The 26,023-nt window shown below is 38.0% G+C and overlaps 1 protein-coding gene across 2 annotated transcripts in view; it reads right to left on the reverse strand.

The window, feature by feature from the left end:
• Window positions 1-26,023, reverse strand: part of zcchc14 (zinc finger, CCHC domain containing 14) — an 87,474-nt gene that overhangs the window by 11,279 nt on the left and 50,172 nt on the right. For both annotated transcript variants that reach the window (XR_011345880.1, XM_069901822.1), the window contains exons 7-11: window positions 21,408-21,468; window positions 16,249-16,477; window positions 8,989-9,080; window positions 5,318-5,445; window positions 3,226-3,363 (exon numbers count right to left, since the gene is read on the reverse strand). Coding sequence is in view for 1 of the 2 variants with exons in the window: in XM_069901822.1 (XP_069757923.1) it covers window positions 3,226-3,363; window positions 5,318-5,445; window positions 8,989-9,080; window positions 16,249-16,477; window positions 21,408-21,468 (648 nt within the window). In the remaining variant the exon portion in view is untranslated. The remainder of the gene's footprint in view (window positions 1-3,225; window positions 3,364-5,317; window positions 5,446-8,988; window positions 9,081-16,248; window positions 16,478-21,407; window positions 21,469-26,023) is intronic.

The following is a 26,023-nucleotide window of genomic DNA, read 5'->3' on the forward strand; positions in this document are numbered from 1 at the left end:
ACTTGTATACCAGGGTGATATTGTATTTCTGAAGCCTGAGCATCATCCTCTGTAACTGTGTGTATGGGCTTCTTCAATATTGTGACCAGTGGTTGGTGATCGGTCCCTATGGTCACAGGCTTACTATAGATGTAGTCATTAAACTTGGAACAGGCAAAAACCACAGTCAACAATACTTTTTCAATTTGTACGTACCTGATTTCTGTATCGATGAGTGACCTTGAAGCATGGGCCATTGACTTTGCATGCTGCACTGAGCCCATGCTGCAAGGCATCACAGGCCAGCATTATTGGCTTTTGGATGTCATAATACAACAAAATTGGTGGGCATGATGTGCTTCTTTAAAGTGTCAAAAGCATTCTGTTGCTGTGTGTGCCAAGTCCATTCCACATCTTTATGCACAAGGTGTCTTATTGGAGCCGTGAGTTCACGAGTTTGGGATGAACTTGCCCAGGTAGTTAACCATACCAAGAAACCTCTGTATGGCTGCAACGTCCCCCTGTGCCAGCATCTTGCTGTTTGCCTTCATTTTCGAGGAGCCCGCTTTCAGGTGTTCACTGGTAAGAATGTGGCCAACGTAGCTGACCTGGGTCAGCTTAAACCTGCACTTGAGGGGGTTGAGTCTCAGGTTCACCTTTCTGGCATGGTCGAGCACTTTCTTTAAATTGGTATCATGTTCCTCTACGAATATGTCATTGACTATGATAGCACAGGGGTATTTGGTTAAAAATCTGTTCCATGGAAAACTGGCTGACCAAAACAAGTGCTGAATGTGGTCAATAATGATGATTTTTGGTCGAGCGTGATCTGCCAAAAGGAGCTCTTGACATCTAGGACTGAGAATACAGTTGCGCCAGCCATTTGAGCAGTAATCTCTTCCATGGTGGGCATCAGATGGTGTGGTCTCTTCAGGGCTGTGATGATGTCCTGCGGATTAATGCATATCCAGATTTCTTGCCTGTCCTTGTTGTTGGCTACCATTTGGTCGACTCTGAAACCGGAGTAATTACACCCAACTCCTGCTGCTGTCCAGCTCGGCCTCAACTATGTCCTTCATGGCTACAGGTATACAATGTGCCGGACGAACCACTGGTCATACTTCTGAGTCAAGCCTCATGGAATACGTTACTGGAAGTCTCCCAAGCTCTTTTGAGAAGAGATCACTATTCTGAGAAAATTTTCTGCAAAAAATTGCCTTCAGAGGGGCATACTTGGTGAAAGTCTTCCCTAAACGAGATGAGCCCCATGTCCGTAAGTGCACTTCGGTCAAGCAGAGGTAGAACATTCTTGGAGACAAAAAAGAACATCTGTAAATGTTTGTGCCCTATTAGGTAGCACAGCAGCTTCACCATGCCAATGGTTTTGATCTTGCTGTCCCCGTATGCCACAAGATGATGACTTGACGCATGGCTTGATCTGTTCTCCTTTTCGTAGTACCCTTCTCCGGCATGATGTTGCATCACTCCTGTGTCAACCTTCATTTCCACCGTCTTGCCATTGATCTTTATGGTTATGAAAATTTCATTGTTTCCCCTAATCAGTGTCTTCTTTGAGTCCACTGCCATCCACAATATCAACCCATCAACGAAATAAGTTTCTTGTGTGTTGCTTTCATCTTATTCAGGCTCTAGTTGATCAATCGTCCTTCTAGGCCTGGGACTAGTATTGACCTGCTGTCTGGATCGGCAGCATCTTTTGAAATGGGTCCACTTTCAGCAGGCTCAACATTGGTGACCGAAAGCTGGACACATTTCCTTTCTTGCTGCGTAGTCACCTCTACAATTGTTGCACTTTGTAATGGACGATGATGTGGTTTGGTCTGGCTGGTCTCCAGCTATTGTTTCTTTGCAGATCCCACCCTGGGCTGCATCAATGCTCGTGGAGAGGCTAACTTCTTGCTAATCTCCTTCTCCTCAGTTATTTCATAAATCAGACAGGTAGAGGTGGCCTTTGCTAGTGTTAAGTTATTATTGTCGTGCAGAAGTACATTCCTCATGCTGTCATTATAAATGTCACAGACCAGCCTGTCTCTGATTAGTTCCTCGCAGAGCATTCCAAAGTTACAGGTCTTTGCTCTTATCTTTAAATCACTGACGTATGAATTGATCGATTTGCCAGGCTTTTGATCTCTTGTATGAAATTTGTGCCTTGCCATCGTGATATTCATCTGTAGATTGTATATTTCTCTAAATTTATTTTTCAAGCACTCAGGGTCCTCTCTTGATTCTGCTGGACTGAGAATCAGCTCTCCTTCAAGCACTTCACTTGCATAAACAAATAAATGATTTCTCTCTTTCTATGGCTTCTGACCTGCCAAATTTAATAAAATGTATGCTCTGGTGCAGACAGGCTTGTCACTATGCGTCGCTGTGATAAATATATTATACTCTCGGCAACTTGACCCCCTTCAAAGATGAGTGAGTCAGGTCGTCTGAATCCATCCCCCATGGCAACTGCTGCAACATGGTGCTGGTTCCTCACTTGTAAGTCGACCAGGAAACCTCAAGCTCAGGGTACTCACCATCCCACTTCTGAGACCATGTTTGTTGATGTGGTAGTAACACACGACTTGAGAGGAGGGGGTTATAACAATAACTATTTACTGCTATTTAGAGGTAAGTGAGAGCTCTGTACATAGTGGCTGTACCGCGCCTGGACTCCGTTGTACTCCATCCCGCCAATCCAGAGCTTGCGCATGCACAGACTGCTACCGCAAGTACGGTGGCTGTAACGTGATTGCAGCGGATGCTGAGCGACTGGTCTACATCCCTCCTTTAAGATGATCCTCAAAACCTACTTCTCACACCAAGTTCCTGTCTTTATACTTTTTTGTGGCTCTATAATCAAGTTTTGTTTGATAATGCTCTCCTGAAATGTTGTGGAATATTATTAGCAAGAATTTAGCGCACTTAAAGCAATACAAGTACAGTAAAACACATGAGCTTAAAAATTAGTTTAAACTATTCTAGAAGCTAGGTGCCAAGCAGTTGAAAATCAGATAAAATTATAATTAGCAATTCAAAAATTTCCCTCAAAATATCCAGCATGACTTACCTGAAGCAAAAGGGAACAGTTAGCTATTAACCATTCATGCCTCAGGAAGTCATGAGACAACAGGTGACGAGTCTGGGTAGAGGCTCATTATACATCAATAATTTAAATATTTAATTAAAACAATTCTTTCTACTGTTATTCTTTACCCACATTAAATTCAATTGACTCACTTCTGTCATTTTCATCTGCACTATCAGAACTCTCCTCCCTTCCTTGGATTGGACTTGAAGGTGAACTTGAATATTCAGAAGAAGATCCGCTATCTTTTGTTGCTGTACGACTGTGCTGTTCTACCTCCACTCGAAGTTCTGCAAGGAAACAAGTACATTTTAAAATGTAAAATTAGAGAAATATCAGAAACAAGTTAATGATAAGAGCACCAATTTAATATTGCTCCTTTGAAATATTCAACATCTGTACTGAATCATAAAAAAACACATGGGCAAGTAGTGATATACATTTTGGTGAGTTAAGGACAACAGAAAAAACAATTTAACAATCTAATTCAATCAATTGCTGTCAAATGTAAAACCATTTGTAACCTTGAAATGGAGAGGCAGCGTCCACCACGTGGTGGCGCCGCTGCGCTCCTGTTCGGAGGACACACTGCCTGCCAATCAAGGTCAAAGACTCATCCCAAGCCATCAAGGTGACCGTTGCGATTGGCACACCTAAAACACCAGGTGCTGCAGTCCAGACAGCCCACCGAGACTCAGCCCTGACTTTCACCCAATTGGCCCAAGTGAATCACCTCACCTGACCCCTGCTGCCCTGACCTTCACCCAATTGACCCAGGTGAATCATGTCACCTGACCCCCGATGAGCCCCTGCACTTGATTTCAAGCCATTGCCCACAGCAGCCAACTGGGCTCAGACTGCCCCAAGTGATTGACCCCCTCGTACTGCCTGCAGAACAATAAAGGATCATGTGCTCCTTTATTCTGCCTCTTTGGACTCTTCGTGGCATGCAAATAGCACCTTTCACACTGGATTGGGGTGAGTCTCAAGGCCAGGCAGCAAGAACCATGTCCGTACTGGTGAAAGGGTCAGGGCACGTAGTATCACCTTGATCTTGATTGTTGAATGTGTATGTTCATGTAATTTCCCCCAGTCTCTGTTGCTTTCTCCCTCGTTATCTGAGGTGTATATTTACCCCCCCCCCCCACGTATTGTGTGTGTGATAGAGAGAGAGAGAGAGAGAGAGAGAGAGATATTGAGATTGCCTTAACATATCGACCCTGTTGTCCCATTTCCATCCCTGAAATAAATGTGTGCTTTGTACCTCAACTTTGGTCTGGTTCTTAACCTGTGGGACCCACATGAACCCGAACAACAAACCTCAAGTAACAAACTTTTTTGATATTATCATAATTAGTAAAACAAGGTTAAATGCTGGCATAAAAGATTATGTAGCTAAGAAACAAGGTCTGGTTCAATTAACATTTTCCACAAATGTAGCCAGAATAGTTTCTCTTGTATGGGGCTTGTGTATTTTTTTTAAACAAATCATGATAAATATGCTTATTTAATTGTGCTTGAGGAATAACTATGATTTTAAAATGACTCAAAATAATCAGTTAATCTCAAGTGAATATTAGGAGTGAGGTATCCATGACAGTGGAACAAAGTTAGACAGTAGGGAATGGAGACTTCAAAAGCCAGATTGAGTGCAGGCTATATCACTACAATATCTATGTATATAATTGCTACCACAAAATACTATTCCATCATAGTTAACTCTTCTTTGAAACATCACAAGTTGACAATATAGTCCATATTGTCCAGTTTTGAAGGTAAACAAAGGAAAGCTGGAGGGATTCTGCAAGTCAGACACCATCCTTGGGGAGAAATGGTCAGCAGACATTTGAGACCCCTTCTTGAGAGCAAGGTGGGAAGAAGGGATTGCAAAAATAAAAGGAGGGGGACAAAGAGTGAGGATGGGCCAAGAGGTAATGGAATATGGACAAATTAAAGTGAGAGAGTAGAGTGGAGAGACATCTGGGGAGGAGATAAATGGGGGCATGGGAACAGATAAAGGACAGATGGTATTAGTGGAATTGGATGGGGACGGAACTACCTGAAATTGGTAAAGTCATTGTTTATGCTATTGAGTTTTGGGTCACCCAGGCGGAATTTGAAATGCTGTGCTTTAAGTTTACATTTGACTTCCAACATAATATCAGACTTAAACTCTTCACTGTTCTTGTTTTATTACTTAAATGCAGATTTTGAATATTTCATAATAATTTCATTGGTAATTACCTGTGGTAGGATTGCAGCGGATGGAATGAATAGGTCCAAAGTGACTTGTTGGGGTCACCCTTGCAATTCCAGCACTAGAAATTGGTGACTGACCCAAACTGTTAATATTTCTTCTCTCAGACTTCTCTCTGTGAATCATAATAAATTTAAATTTTTAATGAAAGAATATGACCAGAAAATTTTAAATTCCCAGTTTCAAATTAGGCAATTTATTTGCATCTGTTAAGAAAAATTTGTACAAAATTTGGTGTCGCTCTTTTACCAATGTTATGTTGCAGAATTGAATACAGTAAAATTTCCCCATTATCTGAAATTCAATCAACTGGAAACTAAAGCAACTGGCAAAATAAAGGAAATTTTAAAAAATTCAAATAAAGACTGGGCAGATGGACCCTGCATGAAATTTTGTTGCACACACAGAAGTTTGCCCGGTGAACTAGCAATGCCCCTCAATGCATGGGCAATCTTTTTGCTGTCGCCACTTGCATGGATATATATCTGTTTAAATGTCTTTTGAATGGGATGATTGTCCCTGCTTCCACCACTTCCCCTGGCAGTTCTTTCCATATACCCACCAACCTCTGAATGAAAAAGATACCCCTTAAGTCCCTTTTAAATCTTTTTCCTTTCACCTGTGCCCTCTCCATTTAGATTCCCCTAATCTAGAAAAAGAAGCCTATGACTATTTACCTATGAATCTCATGATTTTATAAACTTCCACAAGGTTTCCCATTCAAGATTCAATATTCAATTTATTATCATAGTAATAAAACTGTTTTATTACATGAAATTTCTTTTTGCTTGCTGCAAGGCAGTCAGATTCATCACTGACCGGAATTGCCTAAATGCCTCTTACAGTCAGACTTACGATCAGATAGAGAGAGAGAGGAAAGCAAGAGTCCCCAGAGTCACCATGTCCATAGATTCGCCTCCAGCGCTTCCACAACCACACAAAGTCCAGTCCAAACCACAGGCATCCCGAGCTCTAGATCCAAACCTCTGACATGGTCAGGAACCCTTCGGCGCCTTCGACACCTCCTCATATCCCGGTTCAGATACCTGGTAACACTCCAGCCAGTTTGAGTCAGTCTCCAGCCAGTTTGAGTCAGTCTCCAGCAATCTGCATCCCGGCACAAGTCTCTAGCAGCCTAATGCCTCCACTCGTTCCTTGTCTTGAGTCTCCAGCAGCTCAACGCAAGCACTGGTCTGCCCCTGTGGTCACTGTCCCTGCGGGTTGACTCCTCCGCTTCTCCTTCTCAGACAGGGTATGATCTTCCCGTCCTCTGGTGCCCTGCAATAGTTCTCTACTTCCCAGGAGTATGTAACCCCTCATGGCTGCTGCCGATTAATAGGCACCGCCATCTTGGACACAGACCCGTGGTTGTGGGATTTCAAATAAAAGCTCTTGTCAGCTCCCTCAACAGGCCATTCAAAGCTTGTGCTGAGCCGAAGGGAATTGACTGGTCGGCTGGACCCTGCAGGAGCGCTACATCTCTGCTCCCTGCAGGTCTACACCACCAGCAGCACTGCCGCTACAATGGCTTCGTCATATGCTCCAGGGAGAAAAGTCCAAGCTGATCCAAGCTCTCCTTATATTTTGCATACTATTCCCAGCAACATTCTCATCTTTTCTGCACCCTTTCTAGCTTAAGGATGTCTTTCTTATAGCTGGGTGACCAAAACTGCACACAATACCCCAAGTGCAGACTCATCATTATATTGCAGTTGTAACATGATGTCCCTGCTCTTGTACTCAATGTGCGTGTTTCTACTGGGACACCTCATATCACCCCGCATCACCTCGTATTTTACGACTACCCGAACTGTTTCTACTGAACGATAAATACGCGGTGATGCGGGGCGATGCAAGGTGACCAGGAAGTCGTCTATTTTAAGGTCACATATCAGGTCGTTTTGTTTTCCCATCCAAAATTCCCTTCACCATAATTTCCTGCCATTTTGTGATCAAGAATCGCTGAAGATGAAATGTCCAGTTTATACTGTCCGACATATTCCAACGAAGAAATGAAAAAGTTATTAGAACAACAGACAAGCTTGATATTTGTCCAGGATAATTCCTCCAATTTAACGATACACAAAGGAACAGCGGAGGTGATATGAACGCAGTATAGCTAGCTAGTAGATAGCTTGTGCAGTATACATACGCAATAGGATAATGCGCTGTGCCGGTGCGTGCATGGGATGATCAATTGAAAAGTGCGGGCGAAAAATCGAGACTTCTGGTACACCGCGAATTCGTTACTCGCTGTGTTTCTACTGAAAAATCGTCCTTCGCATCACCGCACATCGACCACCTCAAAAGGTGGACGACGGAGCACCTCGCATCACCGCGCATCGGCCACTGTGTTTCTACTAAGGAAAAAGTCGAGGTGTTATCTCGCATCACCTTGCATTGCCCCGAATTTTCACCGCTCAGTAGAAATACGGCCAATGTTCTGACCGACAAAGGTAACTTGCCAAACATCTGCTTCACCACTCTGTTTACCCATGTTGCCACTTTCCTGGAAGTACGTGCTTGGATACAAGTCTCTTTGTTGTACAACACGCCTCAGGGTCTTACTTGCCTTGGTTTAACCTACAGAAGTGCAAATCCTCACACTTGTCAGAGTTAAATTCCGTTTGCTATTCCTCGAGATCCTGTTTTATCTTAGATAATCTTCTTTGCTGTCCATTATACCACCAATATTGGTAACGTCAAATTCAAGTTAACAAACTTCTGAAACATGCTAACTACATTTTGATCTAAATCATGAATACAGATGACAAACAACAGTGAACCCAGCACCAATCTCTGTGGCATATCAATGGCCTTCAATGTCTTATCATCAAGCCAATTCAGAATTCAATTGGCCAGTTCACCCTGCATCAGAAAGAATACACAAACTTCACATCGACAGCAGCAGAGGTCAGGAATGAGCATAGGTTACTGGAGCTGTGAGGCAGCAGTTCAACTTGGTATAACTACTGTTCTGCATTTTTGGGGCCAGAAAGCTGGGAACTCTTTAAGAGGTGGAGGACATCAATGATGTAAATGAGAAGAGGGTTGGAGTTAAATTAATTTTCATAAATAACATTATGAAATATCATTGACCTGAGATGTTAATTCTGCTTCTCTCTCAAATGTGCAACATAACCTGTAACATTTTCTGTTATTTCAGATCTCCAGCATTTACATTTTTTTGTACTTTTAGATTAACGCAAGTATGAATACAATATAAACTGTATCCAATAAAGTTGTATTCATTCTAATCAGGATTACTTATGATGATCTTTTGCTACTTCAGTATGACAAGTCACTGATTTATCGGGGGTTTATAGAAAGGGTAATGGAAAGGGTAGGAGTTGATATATTTCAGGCTAATAATACTGTATATAATGGTACGGATTTATCTAAGGAAAGTATTGCAGAACTCTCCAAGGACCATGTGAATAAGTAAGAAACTCTTAGAAAGGCCACACTGAAATAACTTCCAACCAAACAAAAACTCCTCAACAAGAAAAATAACAAATAATCAGTTTTATACAGAATACACAGAATATCACCTCACATTCATGAGTTACTTCCATTAAATTAAAATGTCAAATTTTCTTAAATGGTTGCAAAGGTTTATTTCAAATCTGTAAAAGGCCATTAATTAAAACAAACTTACTTTTCAAGTTCCAATTGCATTTTCAACTTTTTCTTTGCTCCCAATGTGAGTGTTTCAAATTTGTTCAGATCTTCTTCGGTAAGACTAAGAAACTAAAAAAAAGTTATCTATTAACCTTGGCAAACACAATAAATTAAAGTTAGATTTTTAACTGACCAATGGATCAAAGTTAAGGGAGCAAATTAAAATATTACAACAAAATTACTCATCAGAATGTTTCAAACATCTGTTTCATGTAAATTTCATTTACAGAAATGGTGAGATAGCAAAGGAACGCAGAAAGGCATTTGCACATGGCACCATTGATAACATAATTGCTAGGTGCATCACTGCGTGGACTGGGAACTGCTCTGCTCAAGATTGGAAGAAGATCAGAAGGTAGTAAATGCAGCTCAAAATTTCTTTCCCATTTATGGACTCCATCTCAATTTTTAACTTCTCTAATTGAAACCTTCTGTCCCTTTCAATTTCCTCATTCTATTTTTCAGCTACCTCTAACATATTTCCTCCATGTTTCAGTTTCCTCTGCTTCATATATCCTTTGTTTTTCAGCTTGGTCTGCCTTATATTGTCTGTTTCTCAGCCTTTTTTTTCAGCTTCCAACACTCTCCGTTTCTTTCTTTCCTCTTTCACCCTCTTTCTCCAACTCCAATTGCAATTCAACAGATCTATCCTCCGGAAAATATTCTAAGTCTTTCTCAACAAATTTTCCCTCACCTATATAATATTTCACTATAATCCTCTGTATTTGTATTTTCCTCATCTAATGCTTGACTTTTGTCAGCTTTAATGCCTTAGAAATAACCATCAGTTCCTCTTTTCTCTTGCTCTGCAGGTAAAGGTTGTGACAAAAATGTATCAACATCCATTGCTGCTGTTTTTCCATGAACAAGCTTTAAAAATTAGCTTGAAAAAACCAATTAACTAATAAATCACAAAAACTCTCATTTTCAATCCGAAAAGATAAGCCCTCAAAAATGTTAAGAGCCCAGAGGACCCCAAAACCCAGCAGCAATAGATATTCAGCAGGACAAATGGTTACTTAACCAAACGTTGCTCTTAATTATCTTTAAACATGAAAACAGAATCACACTTTAACTTATTACTATTAACTTAACCCCCTTCTAATTCTAAGCACACGTGTATTAATGTGTGTATAAATTCAGAAAAATTCTTTGATTCACAGTCCAATTTTAATTCTCATTCCTCCAAGTTCACTGGTTGCAGGCAATTCTTAGACTGTGCACAGAATTTAACATTTATAAAGTTCACCAGGCTTTGGTGCTTGAAAGGTAAATGGTTACCACTCAGGAAGGTTCTTGTCAGTTTTCAGAGAGAGATTTGTTGTTCGCTGGACACCCACAACTGATTCCTTTTTTAATCAGCCACTTCTCAGAGATGATAACCTCTTTCAGGTCACCACAGAGTTCCTTTTTGTTTCTCTTATTTCAAATGAAACATTAGACAGCCAGTCCTCTCCTCTTGCATGAACCACAAGGGCTTTGACCAGACTGAACCAAACACTCACAACCCAAATGGGGTTTTTCACAAGCTTGCCAGCTTGTCCTGATCCAGTCCCATCTGCTGCTGCTGACTGTAAAACTGCAGAACTATTTTCTGTCTCTTTCTCTCTCTCGGAGAGAAAGCCTGTTTGACTCTCTCTGCTTGCAAAACCACATGACCCTCCTAGAACAGCAAGTTCCACCACAGACAGTCTGCGGATCCGACAAGTTCTTTCATCTTTTGCCTTTTTGTAAACAACAATCCATTAGTCAAGTATCTTGAGCACTCTCCAAAGCTTTTGCAAAGGCTTTGGGGTCGACATGTCTAGCATGAGCAGAGCTCCAGTATTTTAAATAATATCTATTTTAAAGTGTTTGTATGTGACCTACACTAAAAAGCCTGCCCACATTTATCTCCCAAAAACATATCTATATACAATACAAACACAACAATCTGTCACAGTATCGTGTTGGGTCAGACATGTTTGTTCAAAGGGACTGTACCAATGCAATATTGTTCTATTCTTACTGAAAACTAACTTGTGGTTCTCTCTTCCCCAATTATAAAGAGTTGGAGGCCCAAAACATTGTTTCTTTCCACAGATACTACCTGGTCTTCTGAATTTTTCCAGTATTTATGAGAAATATTTTTGGTTGTTCTCACTCTACATTTGGTCAATGTTTGCAGGGAGACTGCAGTTCTATAAAGTCCATGAAGAAAATCTATTTTTTTTGCTTCTAAAAGTGTTGAAAGAAATATTTTTTTGCATAGCTTTGCATTACTTATTAAAGGTGAAATTACAAAACATCAGCCAAAGAATTAATTTTCTACTTTTTATTTTCATTGCACTAATCTGGTTTTAAAAATGGAATTAAGATCACCATTTTATCTTGTGAAGTTTACAAAGTTGCACGATTCGGTTTCTTAGTGGTACTGTGTCAGTTTCAGCAGAATATTCCGATCACTAATTGCAGGAACGTGCAGATTTTAGAGCATAGGCATTGAACTCTTACCTTGGGAGACAGTTCTCAAAGTTACACATGTACAATATAGGCAATATGCATTATTGGTGAGTGTTGCCTGTCAAGAATAACAGTTGCAATAATGGGAGACAGGAAGAATTTCCCCAGGACCTAGAAGGGAGACCTGCACAGGCTGATGCAGAACATTGCCACCAATTGAGATGTTCCATGTTATTTAAACTAGATCAAATCTTTGCTCTTCATGGATCTTTAATAAACTCTTGAGAATGCAACACTGAGTAACAAACTGTGAGACATGGCAATATATGAGCAACTCAACAATCCTGAGCACAAGAAATGGAGAGTGGTATTATACTGACTTTAAATGTGACAACAATCCAAACATAAATCAAGTCTTTTATCTGAGTTTGCAGGAAGACGAAGATATGGATGTCTTGGTGAAGAGCAGGCAGCACAGAATTGCTCCTCAGAGAATTCTGGGTGATGGGTCTGGTGTCATGAACTTCCACATGGTCCTTTTCACTTCCTGTGATGCATCTGAAACCTATGGTCTATTTCCATGTCATTCAGAAAGAGAAGTGTTAGGTTACAACAGAAGCAGGCTTTGATATGGAAGCATCTCAAGTTTTAGTCATTGGTAGAATTGGAGAGTGCTGTGGAGAAGCATGGCAAAGAATGTAATTTGTGTTGGCCCATTAAATAAAGTAGCATCAGAGATTCCCTTTATTTATTATTATTTTTCAGATAAATATTATTTTTCAAAAAATACAAATACATTTCAGACAGATACATTCTATCAGGCCTATAGTTACTGGATTTATTTCTGATGTTCCTTCTTGAATAAAGGAACAATATTTACTCTTCTCTAGTCACTGGTACTTTAACAGAACCTAATAATTATGCAAAAATATCTGTTAGGGTCTCAACAACCTCCTTCCTGTTAGAAACAACAGCCTTGTCATGACCTCATACTTCAAGAATCTTTACTATCCACTTTACAATTTTGAAACAATTAGTCTAAGACTCTTCTCAAAGAAAATTTTAATTCCACATTGCTTTGGTGCTTTCCTTATTTATGATTCATTGAATGTATATACGAATATATACAAAAAAAATAATAAATAGAGCCATAAATGGTTTGATCTTGCCCCAGACATAAAATACATGCCTCAACAGAGGATTATTTGTTTTCTTTTCCTAATTTAGAGTCCTATTTACATACAAATTCTTCTGCCATCTCTTCTACCTTGCGCAAACCAATTGTAACCTAGGAAGAAATGGCCATCTGATTGACCACTCTGTGCATCTAAAAAATATTTACTAAAAATCAGGTAATTTTAACCCTCCCAATTTATAATCCCAGGTCAATTATTCCATGGAGATTCTAGATATCTTGCCTGATCATAAAAATAAACGAATATCTCCATTTAATTTTTTTTAATGAGAAGGTAATGGGATAGGTAACAATTGAAAGATATTGAAATCTTAGCATTATTTCAATTTCATGACTCTGCCCAACAATGTGATAGGCAAATTCATCCATTTATGTAGGTCCTCTTCAATTTTCTGCAGCAAGCGGAGATAATTAAGGTTTATATTAACTTGCTATTAAATTTGATCCCAAAATATTTCATTTCTGTTTTAACCCAAATAAAGTGACTGCAATGTTGATATTGAGTATAGTCTGCATTAGCTAAAGGTAAAATTTCATTTTTGTCCCAATTTATTTTATAACCAGAGACTATACTATAATTATCCAATACTGTCTTGAGCAAAACAAGGAACTGATTGGGTCAGCCAAATATATTAAAACGTCATCTACAAATAAATGAATTTTATATTCTTCCTGGTCCATTTTAACTCATTTATGTCTGGATCCAATCTGATAAGCTCAGCTAATGACTCTATTGCCAAAACAAATAGAGCTGGAGACAATGGGCAACTTTGTCTAGTGGATCTAAGTAATAAAGAAAGTTGATGAAATCTGTCTATTAGTTATTATTTTAGCTTTAGCTTGATGATAAAGAGCTCTTAAGCTCTTATCCAATTTATTGAGTGATTGGCATAATCCACTTTTCTCCATGGTCTTGAATAGGAAATCTCATTCAAGTCAATCAGAAGCTTTTTCAGCATCTAAAGCTACCGGCACACTCAAGTCCACCTTTGTCTTAGCTAGATATAATGTGGTTAACAATCTGCAAATATAGTCCGATGGTTGTCTATTTTTGATTAATCCAGTTTAATCAAATTTAATCAATTTTAGTAAACATGGATATAATCTATTACCCAATGCCTTAGCAATTATTTTGTAATCCGCATTCAATAATGATAATGTAAGACATTAGTTCAAGTGGGTCTTTATTCTTTTTAAGTATCAATGTTATAATTGCCATTGAGAAAGAATCCAGGAGGTTATGGGTCTCCTCAGCCTGAATCAGTACCCTCATAAAAAGAGGTAATAATTTATCTTTAAATTCTTTAAAAATTCTGGGGGAATTTAGAGCTTTTTCAATTTTGCCCTGAGAAAAAGGGGCATTTTAATCTTTTTGCTCTTGTTGATCCAATTTTGGTAACTGCAAATTAGACAAGAATTCATCTATTTTAAATGAATCACCCAAGGATTCTGATTTATAGAACTGTTTAAATGCATCATTTATTACTTTAGGATTATATGAAATCTTTTCTCATTTGGATTGCAGTTATTATTCCAGATGTTTCCTCCATCATCAACTACCATTATAGTACTTTATGGGTTCTTTCTCCAATTTCATCATATTGTTGTTTAGATCTCATTATCAGTTTTTCAATTTTATAAGTTTGTTTAGTGTTGTACCAATTTTAAAAAATTGATTAATTTTCTATTGTTTTCTTGTGAGGATACAGTTTAGCAATCTTTTTCTAATGGACTCATTTCTTTATCAAATTATTTATGTCTGGGACAAGATCAAACAATTTATGACACTAAAAGAGGGCTTATCCTCAAAGATGCCTTTATTTCAAAATAATGACTTTGGGAAATAAATTTTTTAAACGTCTGGTACCAAAATGATATCAGGTGTATTGAAGATTGCTACAATCAACAGATGCAATTCACGTCTTTTGAGAAACTAAAAAATAAATATAATTTGACAAATAGAACATTCTTCTGCTCTCTCCAATTATGATCTTTTTGAAGGGATAAGTTGGGGCCATCATTGACCCTACCAATGTGCATGGTCATGGAGGTTCTACTTTGAAAGGGGAATGTAACTGAATTTATTTCTACTATGTATTTCCTGCTCCAAGACCAAAGCCCAAAAATTGGTTACATAGATCTTGGGAAAGATGGGCATTGTAATTGATCAACAATATTGGTTAAATTTATACTTAGATAGTATGACTGCTCTTATTAAGTCAAGATATATAAATGATACATTTCAATTTTTTTTTTTAAACATCTCACACATCAAAAGTTCCATACTAGTAAATCAGAAATCTCAAATATATATTTTAGGTGTGGCATAGATATTGGTACTTTTGTATATTCTATCTGGTTATGCATGAAATTAAGACCATTTTGGATAAATTTGGGGGAAATATTAACAAAAATTATGGGGGTGGACTTCCCTCTTCATCCTCAATTTTTACTTTTGGGAAATTTGGCTGTCACGAATGTTAATTTCCTCAAAAGTAATCAAAATAACTTTCCTTATTTATTGCTGAATTCAACTATGAGGGTGATTAAGTTGTTGGTTTTAGCAACAGATACAACATTGATAATTTTCAATTTCCATGTGTTGACATCAGCATCAAACAGATTCTGCTCCTAGCATTGAATTAAGGATGTTGTAGTTAATAGTCAAGATAGATAAAAATTCAATGAGCCTTAGATCCTGACAGCAAAAAATGTCATCAATAAAGCATCTTTAACGTAATGATATCCATTTAATGTTTTAGAATGGCATGATCATTAGTTATATCGTTGGCATGAGCATTCAAAGTGACAAAATGACAAATCAAAAAGATATGTTTGAAAGAATATCTTAAAAGGAGAACAGACAGAGAGAAGAAACTACAGAATTGTAAGGCCAAGCAAATAAAGGCACTGCCAGCAATTTAAAAAGTTAGTGACCTGCAAGAGGCCAGAATTGGGAAAGCAGGGAGCTTCCAAAAGCTCTCAAAGAAATGGAAGAGTAAGAAAACCTTTCCATACAAGGTTTTTTTGGGGGAAAAAATGTACTCAAAGCACTATATACTGACTCAGAAACTATGGTTGAACCAGACAAGAAAAGTATAGCACAATGTGTGCCAGTAAGAAATGTACAAAATGACCAATTAGATTCCTCACAGTTAGTGGTAGCAGTTACCAGCAACCCACGAACCAATGCAGCATTGTTTACAAGGAATTTGTACGTTCTCCCATGACCTCTGTATGTTTACTCTGGGTATACTTCTGGTATCCTACCATCATTTAAACTGTATGGGTATGGGAGGTTAATTGGGCTGCATGTGTTTCATGGGATTGATGGGTCTTCTACCATGCGAAATCATTAAAATTTTAAAAAATTAACTCTCAATCTTTCACTATGCATTCATTTTTGCGATCTTGCATTCATGAGCAAATAATAAATTTTATGTCAGTGAATTTTGGTCCACGTAATACCATACTACATTCTTTAGAAGTAATGTTTCCCCTATACTAAAGTAATATTTTTAGAGATCTGTTTAATGCAATGAAAAATATTTTTCTCTCAAAATAATTAACAATTTTAACTTTACCAAAGAGGAAACTTACCTTATCCATAGTGAGTTGCTTAAAAACAGGATAATACTTGTGCAGTCGTAACTTTTTAAGCCAGTCAAGAATTCCAATTTGTTCTGGATTTTGTGGACTCAAGCTCTCAGCTTGTGGCCAAGTGACTGATGCTGAGCTTCCACTGATCGAGTGTGGGCAAGAGGGAACAGAAACAGAAGGCTGTAGTGTATTATGGGAACACTGAATGCTAGCCACACCACATATTGGCCTGCAAAAACAAAAATGGATTTAGCAAGCTTTTGTTTGATAAACCACATCCTCATACTGTTATTACAGAATCACATGGTAGCATGCCCCTGTAATAACACAAATGATTCATGCAGAAGGCCCACAGCACACCTTCATGTTCACCCTAAATTCCTCATCAAGTAAAAAAAAACTTTTAAAATATAATCATAAATTGATACACAAATCAATGTGTTTACATGGCTGTTGGCAATTATCCTTATGCAATTTCAAAATATAATTTTTTTTGGTCACAAATCACTAAAAAGTAAAATTTGGCCTGAATTTTGTAGTCAATTACTGGCAAAGAAATATGGTTTGCTCTTCATTATGCTCATTTAGGGTGCAGAATGTACACATGATTTTCTTCTTTTGTTCCTCATCTCCTCCCCCCACCTTTTTATTCAGGCATCTGGCTGCTTTTTGCTCATACCTTGAAAAACTGCACAGGCCATAAATATTGGTTATCCTTTATTTCATATAGATGCTGCATGACACGCCAAGTTTCTCCAGTACTTTTATGCATTGTATTACAATTAAAATTGCTTTCCTTATTTACTTCTGAATACAACTATGAAGGTGATTGTCAGCATCTGTTGACTTTCCTATTTAACTCCATTTCACCTGTTCCACTGCAGTCTCTTCAAGGGATGCTTACCCTGAAGTTCTCCTCCTCTCTTTGAAGGGAATTTTGAGAGTCTCCATCACTACTCCCCCTCTGCAATCTCTCCAGCTCTATTCCATTGCTCCCTCTTCTGCTCACCTTTTTATTCATGTGCCTGTCTGGTTTTTGCTCATACCTTAATGAAGGGCTGAGGCCTGAAGCTTTTGTCACCCTTTACTTCCTATAGATGCTGCATGACACGCCAAGTTTCTCCAGCACTGTTGTGGATTGCACAAGTTTGCTGTCATCAGACATTTAATCCTGAGCTACACCCTCTGGAGTGGATTTGTGGTATTTGCATAGACAACATCCAATAGCCCTGTTCTTTGAACAAACTTAAAAACAGTCATTATGGCAGGCAATAAACAAAAAATATAAAACCATTTAAACAATTAGAATTCAATGGAGTCCAACACTGTGTAGCTTGTAACAACACCATTTACAATTTTTCTGACGATATCACAGTAGTGGGTTGTATACACAGGGGTGATGTGTCAGCATACAGGAGGGAGATTGAAAACTTGGCTGGATGTTATACTAACAACAACCTCTAACTGTCACCAAAACCAAGGAGCTGATTGTATATTTTAGGAACGGAAAATGAAGAAACCACATCAGTGCCTTTACTTTCTCAGGAGTTTGCGCAAGTTCAGCATGAGATTGGAAACTTTGGCAAACTTCTACAGATGGGTAATGGAGAGTTGGCTGATGGGCTGCATCACGGCATAGTATGAGTGCACCAATTCCTCGGAGCAGAAAGCCCTGCAAAAGGTAGGGAACACAGCCCAGTACATCACAGATAAAACTCTCCATATCATTCAGAAAATCTATATGTAATGCTGCTGTCGAAAAGCAGCACTAATCCATACCACCCATCAGGAAAGAATATAGAACTCATACCACCTGCTTCATGAACAGTGGTTCCCCATCACCATCAGAATCCTGAACAACAGACATGGCAACTATTTAAGGACTCTTACTTTGTCATTATTTTTTCTGAATCACAGTTTCTTTACATTTCTCTCTTTTAGACATGCATCTTTTTCTTGAGCAGAGATTATACCAACAATAAATAGAAATTCTGCCTGGCCTGCAAGAAAAATAATCTCAGGGTTATATGTGATGTCATGTATATACTAGCACTTTGAAAAGCAAGGAATGAAATAAAAGAATGTGAAAAGAAAGGCAGCAGCTTCCAGGTTTTTGCAATGAATGAAGCATACTACAGAAGTCTGGCTGATATCTTCTATGACAACCATGCATGTTCTAGCCTTGACAATAATTTAAACATAAAATCCAGATTTACTGAAAATACTTTGTATATTTTGACTAAAATTAAATAACTAGGTACATTAAATCTTCACTTACTCATACCCAAAACGGTGCAGCCCAATTTACCTTTAAAAGAAGCCAGGCTTGAGAGCTTGTCAGCTTCAGGCCCCTTTGGACCGGTCATCAGGGTGGGTTTGAATCAGCAGTAGGAACTACAGTTTTAGGGAAATTAACCATGACCAGCAGACTGCTGGGGGAATGGAAATGAGGGATAAAAATCAGGTTGCTGCTGGATTGGGGAAGCAGGTCATAGTGCAAAGGGAGAGATCAAGACAACTAGAAGTTGGAGCAGGTCTTAAAAATCACAGCCAGTGGAAATGGGGTGAGTTGAAATCATAGAAGCAGAGGAAAGCTGAAGTGAGGTCTTCAAGATCTAATGAGCACTTCACGTCCTTTTCAAGTCTCTCATTTTGACACTGAGGAGTGAAAACCATGTTGCCCCAGGTTTCCTATGACTAGAATCTCAGGCCTATGTGCTCCAATGTACTCCAAAAGGATTGCTCCAACGGGACTAATATCATCTGTTGCAGTGATTTTCAAACTACCCCCTAAACTCACATTTCACCTTAAGCAATCCCTATGCCCTGATTAGTAAGGGATCACTTAAGGTGGAATGTGAGTGAAAAGAAAAAGTTTGAAAACCACTGTTTTAATTCTACCTAATTGACTCGTTATGTTATATGACTCATTAGGTTTGAGGGCACCCATTTAAAACAGAGATGTGAGAAAATGTCTTTAGCCAGAGAGAGGAGAACCTCTGGAATTTTCTGTCATGGCAGCTGAGCCAAGTCTTTGGGTGTATTTAAGGTAAAAATTGATAGGTTCTTGATCATCCAGGTTTATGTGGAGGCAGTGCATGTGGTGTCATGACAATGGACAGTTTTCAGGATAAGTTTATTAGAAGGAAATGATTAGGCATCCAAATGAGGGCTGTGGGTTAAGAAATAGTTGTCCTTAAAGTACCTCATGATGGGTATTCAGAAGAAAAACTCCAGGTTTCTCTACAATTATTCAAAAAGGATCTTACAACATGAGGCCACATCTAATTTCTCAATTGGTGTGTTTCAACTAGGAAATGGACAATTATTTTCAATCACATACAAAAGAAAAGGTGCTTATGCCATCAAATTTCTTGTCACATTTTGGGTAAGCAAACACATTTTTATGGAAAAGCTGTATGTAGCAAATCAGTACTGTAGCTGCTGAAGTTTTACTTTACCAACAGGCTTTGGTGTGTGAGTCTATGCTAGGGTGAGATGAATGATGGCAACAACACATTTTAGATGCCTCAAATTGATTACTAAATAGTTCCGGTGCTGTCCCCAACATCTGCTGTTAACAGAGCAACATTTCAGACCTGTGATTTTCAGTGCTTTAAAGCACACATGTCAAATATCGACCTGGGAAGGGAAAGGAAGAGAGAATTTAGGCATCTTTTGCTTTGAAGTGACATGCCTGGCAACAAGGATCTTGAGCCTCAGAATAAAAATGCGCATGTTTGCCAATTTTGAATAGAAGTTGAATTACATAAGCATTTTTTTTTCTGCTCTATGTATTTGAAAATTATTTTTTCACTTTGTGGCTAAATAATACCATTTGAGAAATTTAATCATATGCATTGTGTTGCAAGACCCTTTTGAATAATGCACAAGGAAAATCTAAAATTCACCTGCAATAATAGTCTTATGGTTGTTATTAATTAGACTGAAGAGTCCTGTCAAACTGCACAGTAAAGAAACCACACTTTAGTTCAGTTCTGTTGAATTTGCAAGCTTTTATGGTTAAAATTTGCACAAAATGCAATGATGGGAGGTCGGATGGCTGGATGAGACTGGGAGCATGGTCGGCAGGACAAGTAGGAGAGTGAAAGAAGAAATCATTGAAGTTGCAACACTAAAATAATCTGATTTACTTCATATTTCTGTTTCCCATAATTGGAATTTGAACCACAACTATCATATATTCCATTTAATGAGTGGAGTGTATTTTTTCCTTTAAGTAATATCTATTATAGATATGTAATCCAATTTCTCAGCTAATGATAATCCACTTAATAATATTTTTTGTACAAAGAGCTCAAATTACATCCCCACAGCATATTAATATGTTGTGCCTGATTGAACATGCAAGAAATTTACTGTAAAATTTCACTAGGACTGCAATATAATCAACAACTATTTTGGGTAGTTAACATTTCTGCTACATTTGTGAGGAAATGTACATTGCCACTTTATAAAATGACACCAGTTCTTTCCAGTCTATTATTTTATAGGTGCTACAATTTTTCCCAACCAAAAATAAACTTCAGAACATTCTAAAACTATTTTCAAAGTTTTAAACGTATTTTTCAATGTATATAATGGATAGTTTTAAAGGTGGGTTAAAAAAAAAAATCACACCCAATATTCAAAACATTTTAAGACCTCCTTTCAACAGAACTGCATGTTTTATATTTAGGGATGATTTTACTCTATAATCACTAAATTAATGGATTATATTCAGAGTTTAAAAATTCCTAGTCAAATTGGCAAGTAGAATTTGCTTATGGAATCAATGTGATTGTTTCCTATAGACATGAGTATCTATTAGTAAGTGCACCGACCAAAAATGATATTTTAAAGCTAATAAAAAAGACAATTTGATTGCAAAGGCAGCATTAATATTTTAATGGGCTATACAAGTATGGAAATAGTATTCTTAAATCAACTTAAACTGATACTAAATTATCAGTTATTACCTTGAAGAAGTGCTCAGGCCTGAAACACTGATTATACATCTTTACCTCCTGTGGACACCGGGAGACTTCCTGAATTCCTCCAGCATTTTTTTTGTGTTTTTACACAAATTATCAGGGGCTCATCAGTCAGCTATTTACAATTATTTGATATGCTGCTACCGTGAACAAATCTATGCTTACCTTACAGCTGCACCATTGCTCGTGTTTCCTTTGTGTAACATCACTGGTATGGAATTGGTATCTAAATAGGAGTACATATTACATGACATGATAAAGATGTAGTTCATGCATTTTTAAATTCTACAGATAGAATTCAAAGCTTAACAATCACAATAATCATTAATGTATCATTCATAAAAGTACAAAATATTACTTTTGAGATTTTTCTGTTCACGTTTCCATATGTCATAATACTTGTGTGAAATTTGTTACACCCATGTAATGCAGTTACTCTTTCTTTTAAATATGTAAAATTAATGAGGTACATGGATTCACAATGACTTCTTGCAGTCAGGAGGATGAAAATGTATTCGCACAACTCCAAAGAAAAGCTTAATCCCAATCAGAACAAATTTGCCTGCATTTCTGGGTATCTTAAAACACAACAGGAAATAATCTACTTATTTTTCGGCATGATCTTGATTTTTCTTTGCACTTCCAAAATAAAATTTCATGTCGACTGTGCAACATGTAAATTTTAATCTACAGTGAAATTTAATGACAAATCTGAAAAATAATTCTTATTTATTATAAAACACTGATCTTGCCAAAGCTGACACTCCCAGGTTATTTAAAAGCACCAACCCAAACAGGATTAGTACATAGAAATGAATAATTGTACAAACACCTTTGTGTGTCTTGACTTATTTGTTCATGGAGGTTAGGGTCATGGCCAGAAGGTTCTAATGGATAGGGTGACTTAAGCAAACATACAGCCAATTCTGTTAGGGACAGATTTTTTTTAAAATTCATCCTTTAATCGACATGTGGTAAGAGTTGCTACATTATGGATGTGGTAATTGTTAAATTGACGCATGACAAAATTTTTTTTGTATGATTGTATAGATGGGTTTATTCAGTGTAATGAAAAAAATTTGTAGCTTTATTTGGTGAGGATCTACGTTAACCAATCAAATTGTAGAGAGACTTCAGAACAATTCAGATCTTAATTCATACAACTCTTAAAGTTGGATGGTCATTTGGCATGAAATATTAAACCCATCCACCAGCTCAGCTGCCAAAGAGAAAGAACTATTGTTGAGATACAACAGATTGGAATCTGGAGAGAACAGATAGAAGACCGAAATGGGTCAGGCAGTAAGCCAGAAGGGAAGAAGATGTGATGGGATACCATTGGAGCTGACGGACATTGTGAAGGACTATTTTCTGATTGTAGAGGCTACTGGAGTGAAATGCAATGACCAAAAGACTATCTCTGTTTTGTCTGAGCAGAGGGCATGAGAGCAAATCTGCAAGAAATGGAGAAGTTGTCTCCACCATGATAATCTTGTCAAGTGTCATGGTTAAGTTATTGGAGGAAAATACTATAATAGCAATTACCCTGTTCCAAACCATAAGAGTGACAATTTGAAGCAATTGCTGGACAACGATAGAAGAATAATTGCTGATTTGGTATTTTCTTTTGTTAACTGGAATTAAATGTGAAATCTAACAATAAAACACCCAAGTAGATCTGTCACAAAATTAACATAACAAGTACTCAACAATGCAAATATTAATCACAGTACCACCTCCAACATAACACATTTAAAATGCTATTTCCCATACAAAAGGGTGGTTTTTAATACTGAATATTTCACATAAAATCACTTTATTCTCATAATGATCATTACCATAGGCACTACCTAACCTAATGTTCTTTACTAAATAGAAGCCAAAAGAAATGTCAAAAAAACAAGATAGTTTAAGGTTTTTGGGTGATAAGAATGATATCAAATATCTGATGAGATGGGCTATATTTGCAAATGGAATTCAATCTGAACAAGTGTGAAGTAATCCATTTAGGGATGACTTTCACAAGAGAATACAATACAGAGGTACAATACAAAGGAGGATAAAGAAGCAGGGATATGTTGAGTACATGTCTACAAATCCATGAATGCAATGGAACAGCTAGACGAGTTAAATAAGGCAATACAGGGTGCTTGCTTTTGTCAATGTATGGAATACAATATCAGTGAGATTGTGATAGAATTGTATAAAACATTATTTAGGCCACACACTATAGAAAGAATGTGGTCACACAGGAGAGAGTGCAAGAATGTTGGCAATGCAAGAGAATCCTAGTTATGAAGAGAGATCAATTTGGTTTGAGTTGTTTTCAAAAATCTGTCAACAGGTTTATGACAATTGGTAGAAATATTAGAGAAAATTAAAGAAATATTTTTCACCCAAGGGGTGGCAAGGATCTGGAACTCATTGCCTCAAAGGCTGTTGAAAGCAGAACCCAACACCACGTTGACAAGAATAGGCAATTAAGTTATTGTAATATGAACACAATAGTGTTGCAGATGTAAAAGCAATGGGTTGACATGTTGGGTGATTTCAACTTCCCCAGTATTGACTAGGACTTCTTTCAGGCAAAACACATAAATGGGAAATAATTTTTTTCAGGGTTTCTTGAAATGGAACATGGATAATCCATCTCGAGGGAAATGAGTCTGGCCACATCACTAGTCTTTCAGTAGGATAGCATTTTGGGTACGGTGATCACAGCTCCTTAAATTTTAAGAGAGTTGTGAACAAGAATAGTTCTGGACCAAATGGCAAAGTACTAAACTGGGTGAGGACAAATTAAAACATTAGTAGACAAGATCTAGGGGGGGGGGGGGGGGGGGTTTGGAGACACAGGAGACATCAGATGTAGATATTTGGAACAACAGACAATCTGCTGAAGCAGCATCAGTGGTCAACATTTCAGGCCAGAACCAGAGGGGAATTGGGAGCAGGCTATTATTGGACAAGTCTACACCTGACATTTGGGATTCATTTAAGGACCAGCTGATCAGAGTTCAAGACTGGTATGCTCCAGTGAGGAAAAGAAAGATGGAAAGTTAAAAGAACCTTCAATGACAAGAAAGGATGTGAATTTAATTTAAAAAAAGGAAAAAAAGGAAGCATATTTAAGGTTTAGGAAGCTAAAATCAAATAAATATGGAAGGAAAGAGCTCAAGCATGTGAATTAAGAAATCCAAAAGGGGCCATGAAATATCCTTTATGAGTCGGATTAAAGAGAATCCTAAAACATTTTAAACATCCATTTAAAAACAAGAGGATAACTAGGGAGAGGTTAGGAGCACGAGGAGAAAGGAAAATGTGTACTTCGAGTAAGAGGAAATTGGCAAAGTACTAAATAAATACTTTGCATATGTATTCACCATGGAGAAGGCCATGACCATAGTGACAGCAATATGGGGAACGACATTGTGCTAGGGCATTTTGAAATCAAGAAGGAAATGTTGTTGGTCTTTTGAAGAGCATTAAAGTTGGAAAGTCTTCTTAATGCTCTTCAATCTGCAGCAGGGAACCATTTTCCTAAGTTTAAAAACATACAAAGCTGGATAAACTCAGCATGTCAGTCAGTGTCCTTTAGAGAGCAAAGGTTAAAAAAGCATAACCGACATTTTGGGCTTGAGGCCTTCATCAAGGTATGGGAAGATGTCAGAAGACATCCAAACAAGAGTTGGGGAATGGTCCCAAGGCAGGAGGTGATAGATGGAGAAGGGAGGGAGGTGACAGCAGAAATCAAGGGGAGGAGGGATGGCTAGGAGAAGGAAGGGGAAATGGAGGGAGGAAAACTAGAAAGGGAAGGGGGAAGAAGAAAGCATGTTAGCAGAAACAGGAAAGTCGATGTTATTGCCATCTGGCTAGAGAGTGCCCAGACAGAAAATAAGGCATTGTTCCTTCAACTATTTTCCTAAACTATACTCCCTACCACTGATTAAACAGTTTCCTGCTACAGATTGAAGGGCATCAAGAAGATGTGACCATTTGGCCTCATTAGGGATAGACACCATGGCTTTTGCAGCTCAGGTCATGTCCAATGTACACTGGTACCTGGAATATATGGGGATTGGTAGATGCTGGATAAGTGAATTTGCCGGTTGTTTAAGATTGTGTGTTGCGTGGACTGGCAAGGGGATGCCAATCTTAGTATATTTTAACCATACCCATTATTTTTCGCAATTTTTTGGCCAATTGCTTGAGGCTGACAGTTGCCTGAATTCCAGATAATGGGGATTTTACTGAATTGAGCTTTTTGAATACATAATGAAGGTGACTGATTTAGGGCAGGGCAGTTGATATTGTCTACATGGATTTTAAAATGCATTTAACAAGGTCCCTCATAACAGGCAGATCCAGAAGCTAAAGGTTCATGAGATTCATGGTGAATTAATAGTTTAGATTCAGGATTGGCTTATTCACAGAAGACAAGAGATTAATATTGAAAAGATGGTATTCTGGCTATTATCCTGTTGTTCAAATAGTATTGATAATGATTTGGATGAAAATGTAGATTGATGGGTTAGTCAGTTTACAGATGGCATAAAGATTAGTGGAGCTGTGGACACAGCAGGATCATCAGTTACAGATACAGGCAAAAAATGGCAAATGGAGTTTAGTCCAAGCAGGTGTGAGGTTTTACACTTTGATTTGACGCAAAGAGTAATCTGGGAGTCCAAGTTCCTGAGCTATTGAAAGTCACCTCAAAGGTAGATAGGGTGGTAAAGAAGGGAAATGACATTCTTGCCTTCATTGGTCAGGACATCCAGTAC

This window comes from Narcine bancroftii, chromosome 10 (assembly GCF_036971445.1).
Source record: "Narcine bancroftii isolate sNarBan1 chromosome 10, sNarBan1.hap1, whole genome shotgun sequence".
In the NCBI taxonomy this organism is placed as follows: Eukaryota; Metazoa; Chordata; class Chondrichthyes; order Torpediniformes; family Narcinidae; genus Narcine; species Narcine bancroftii.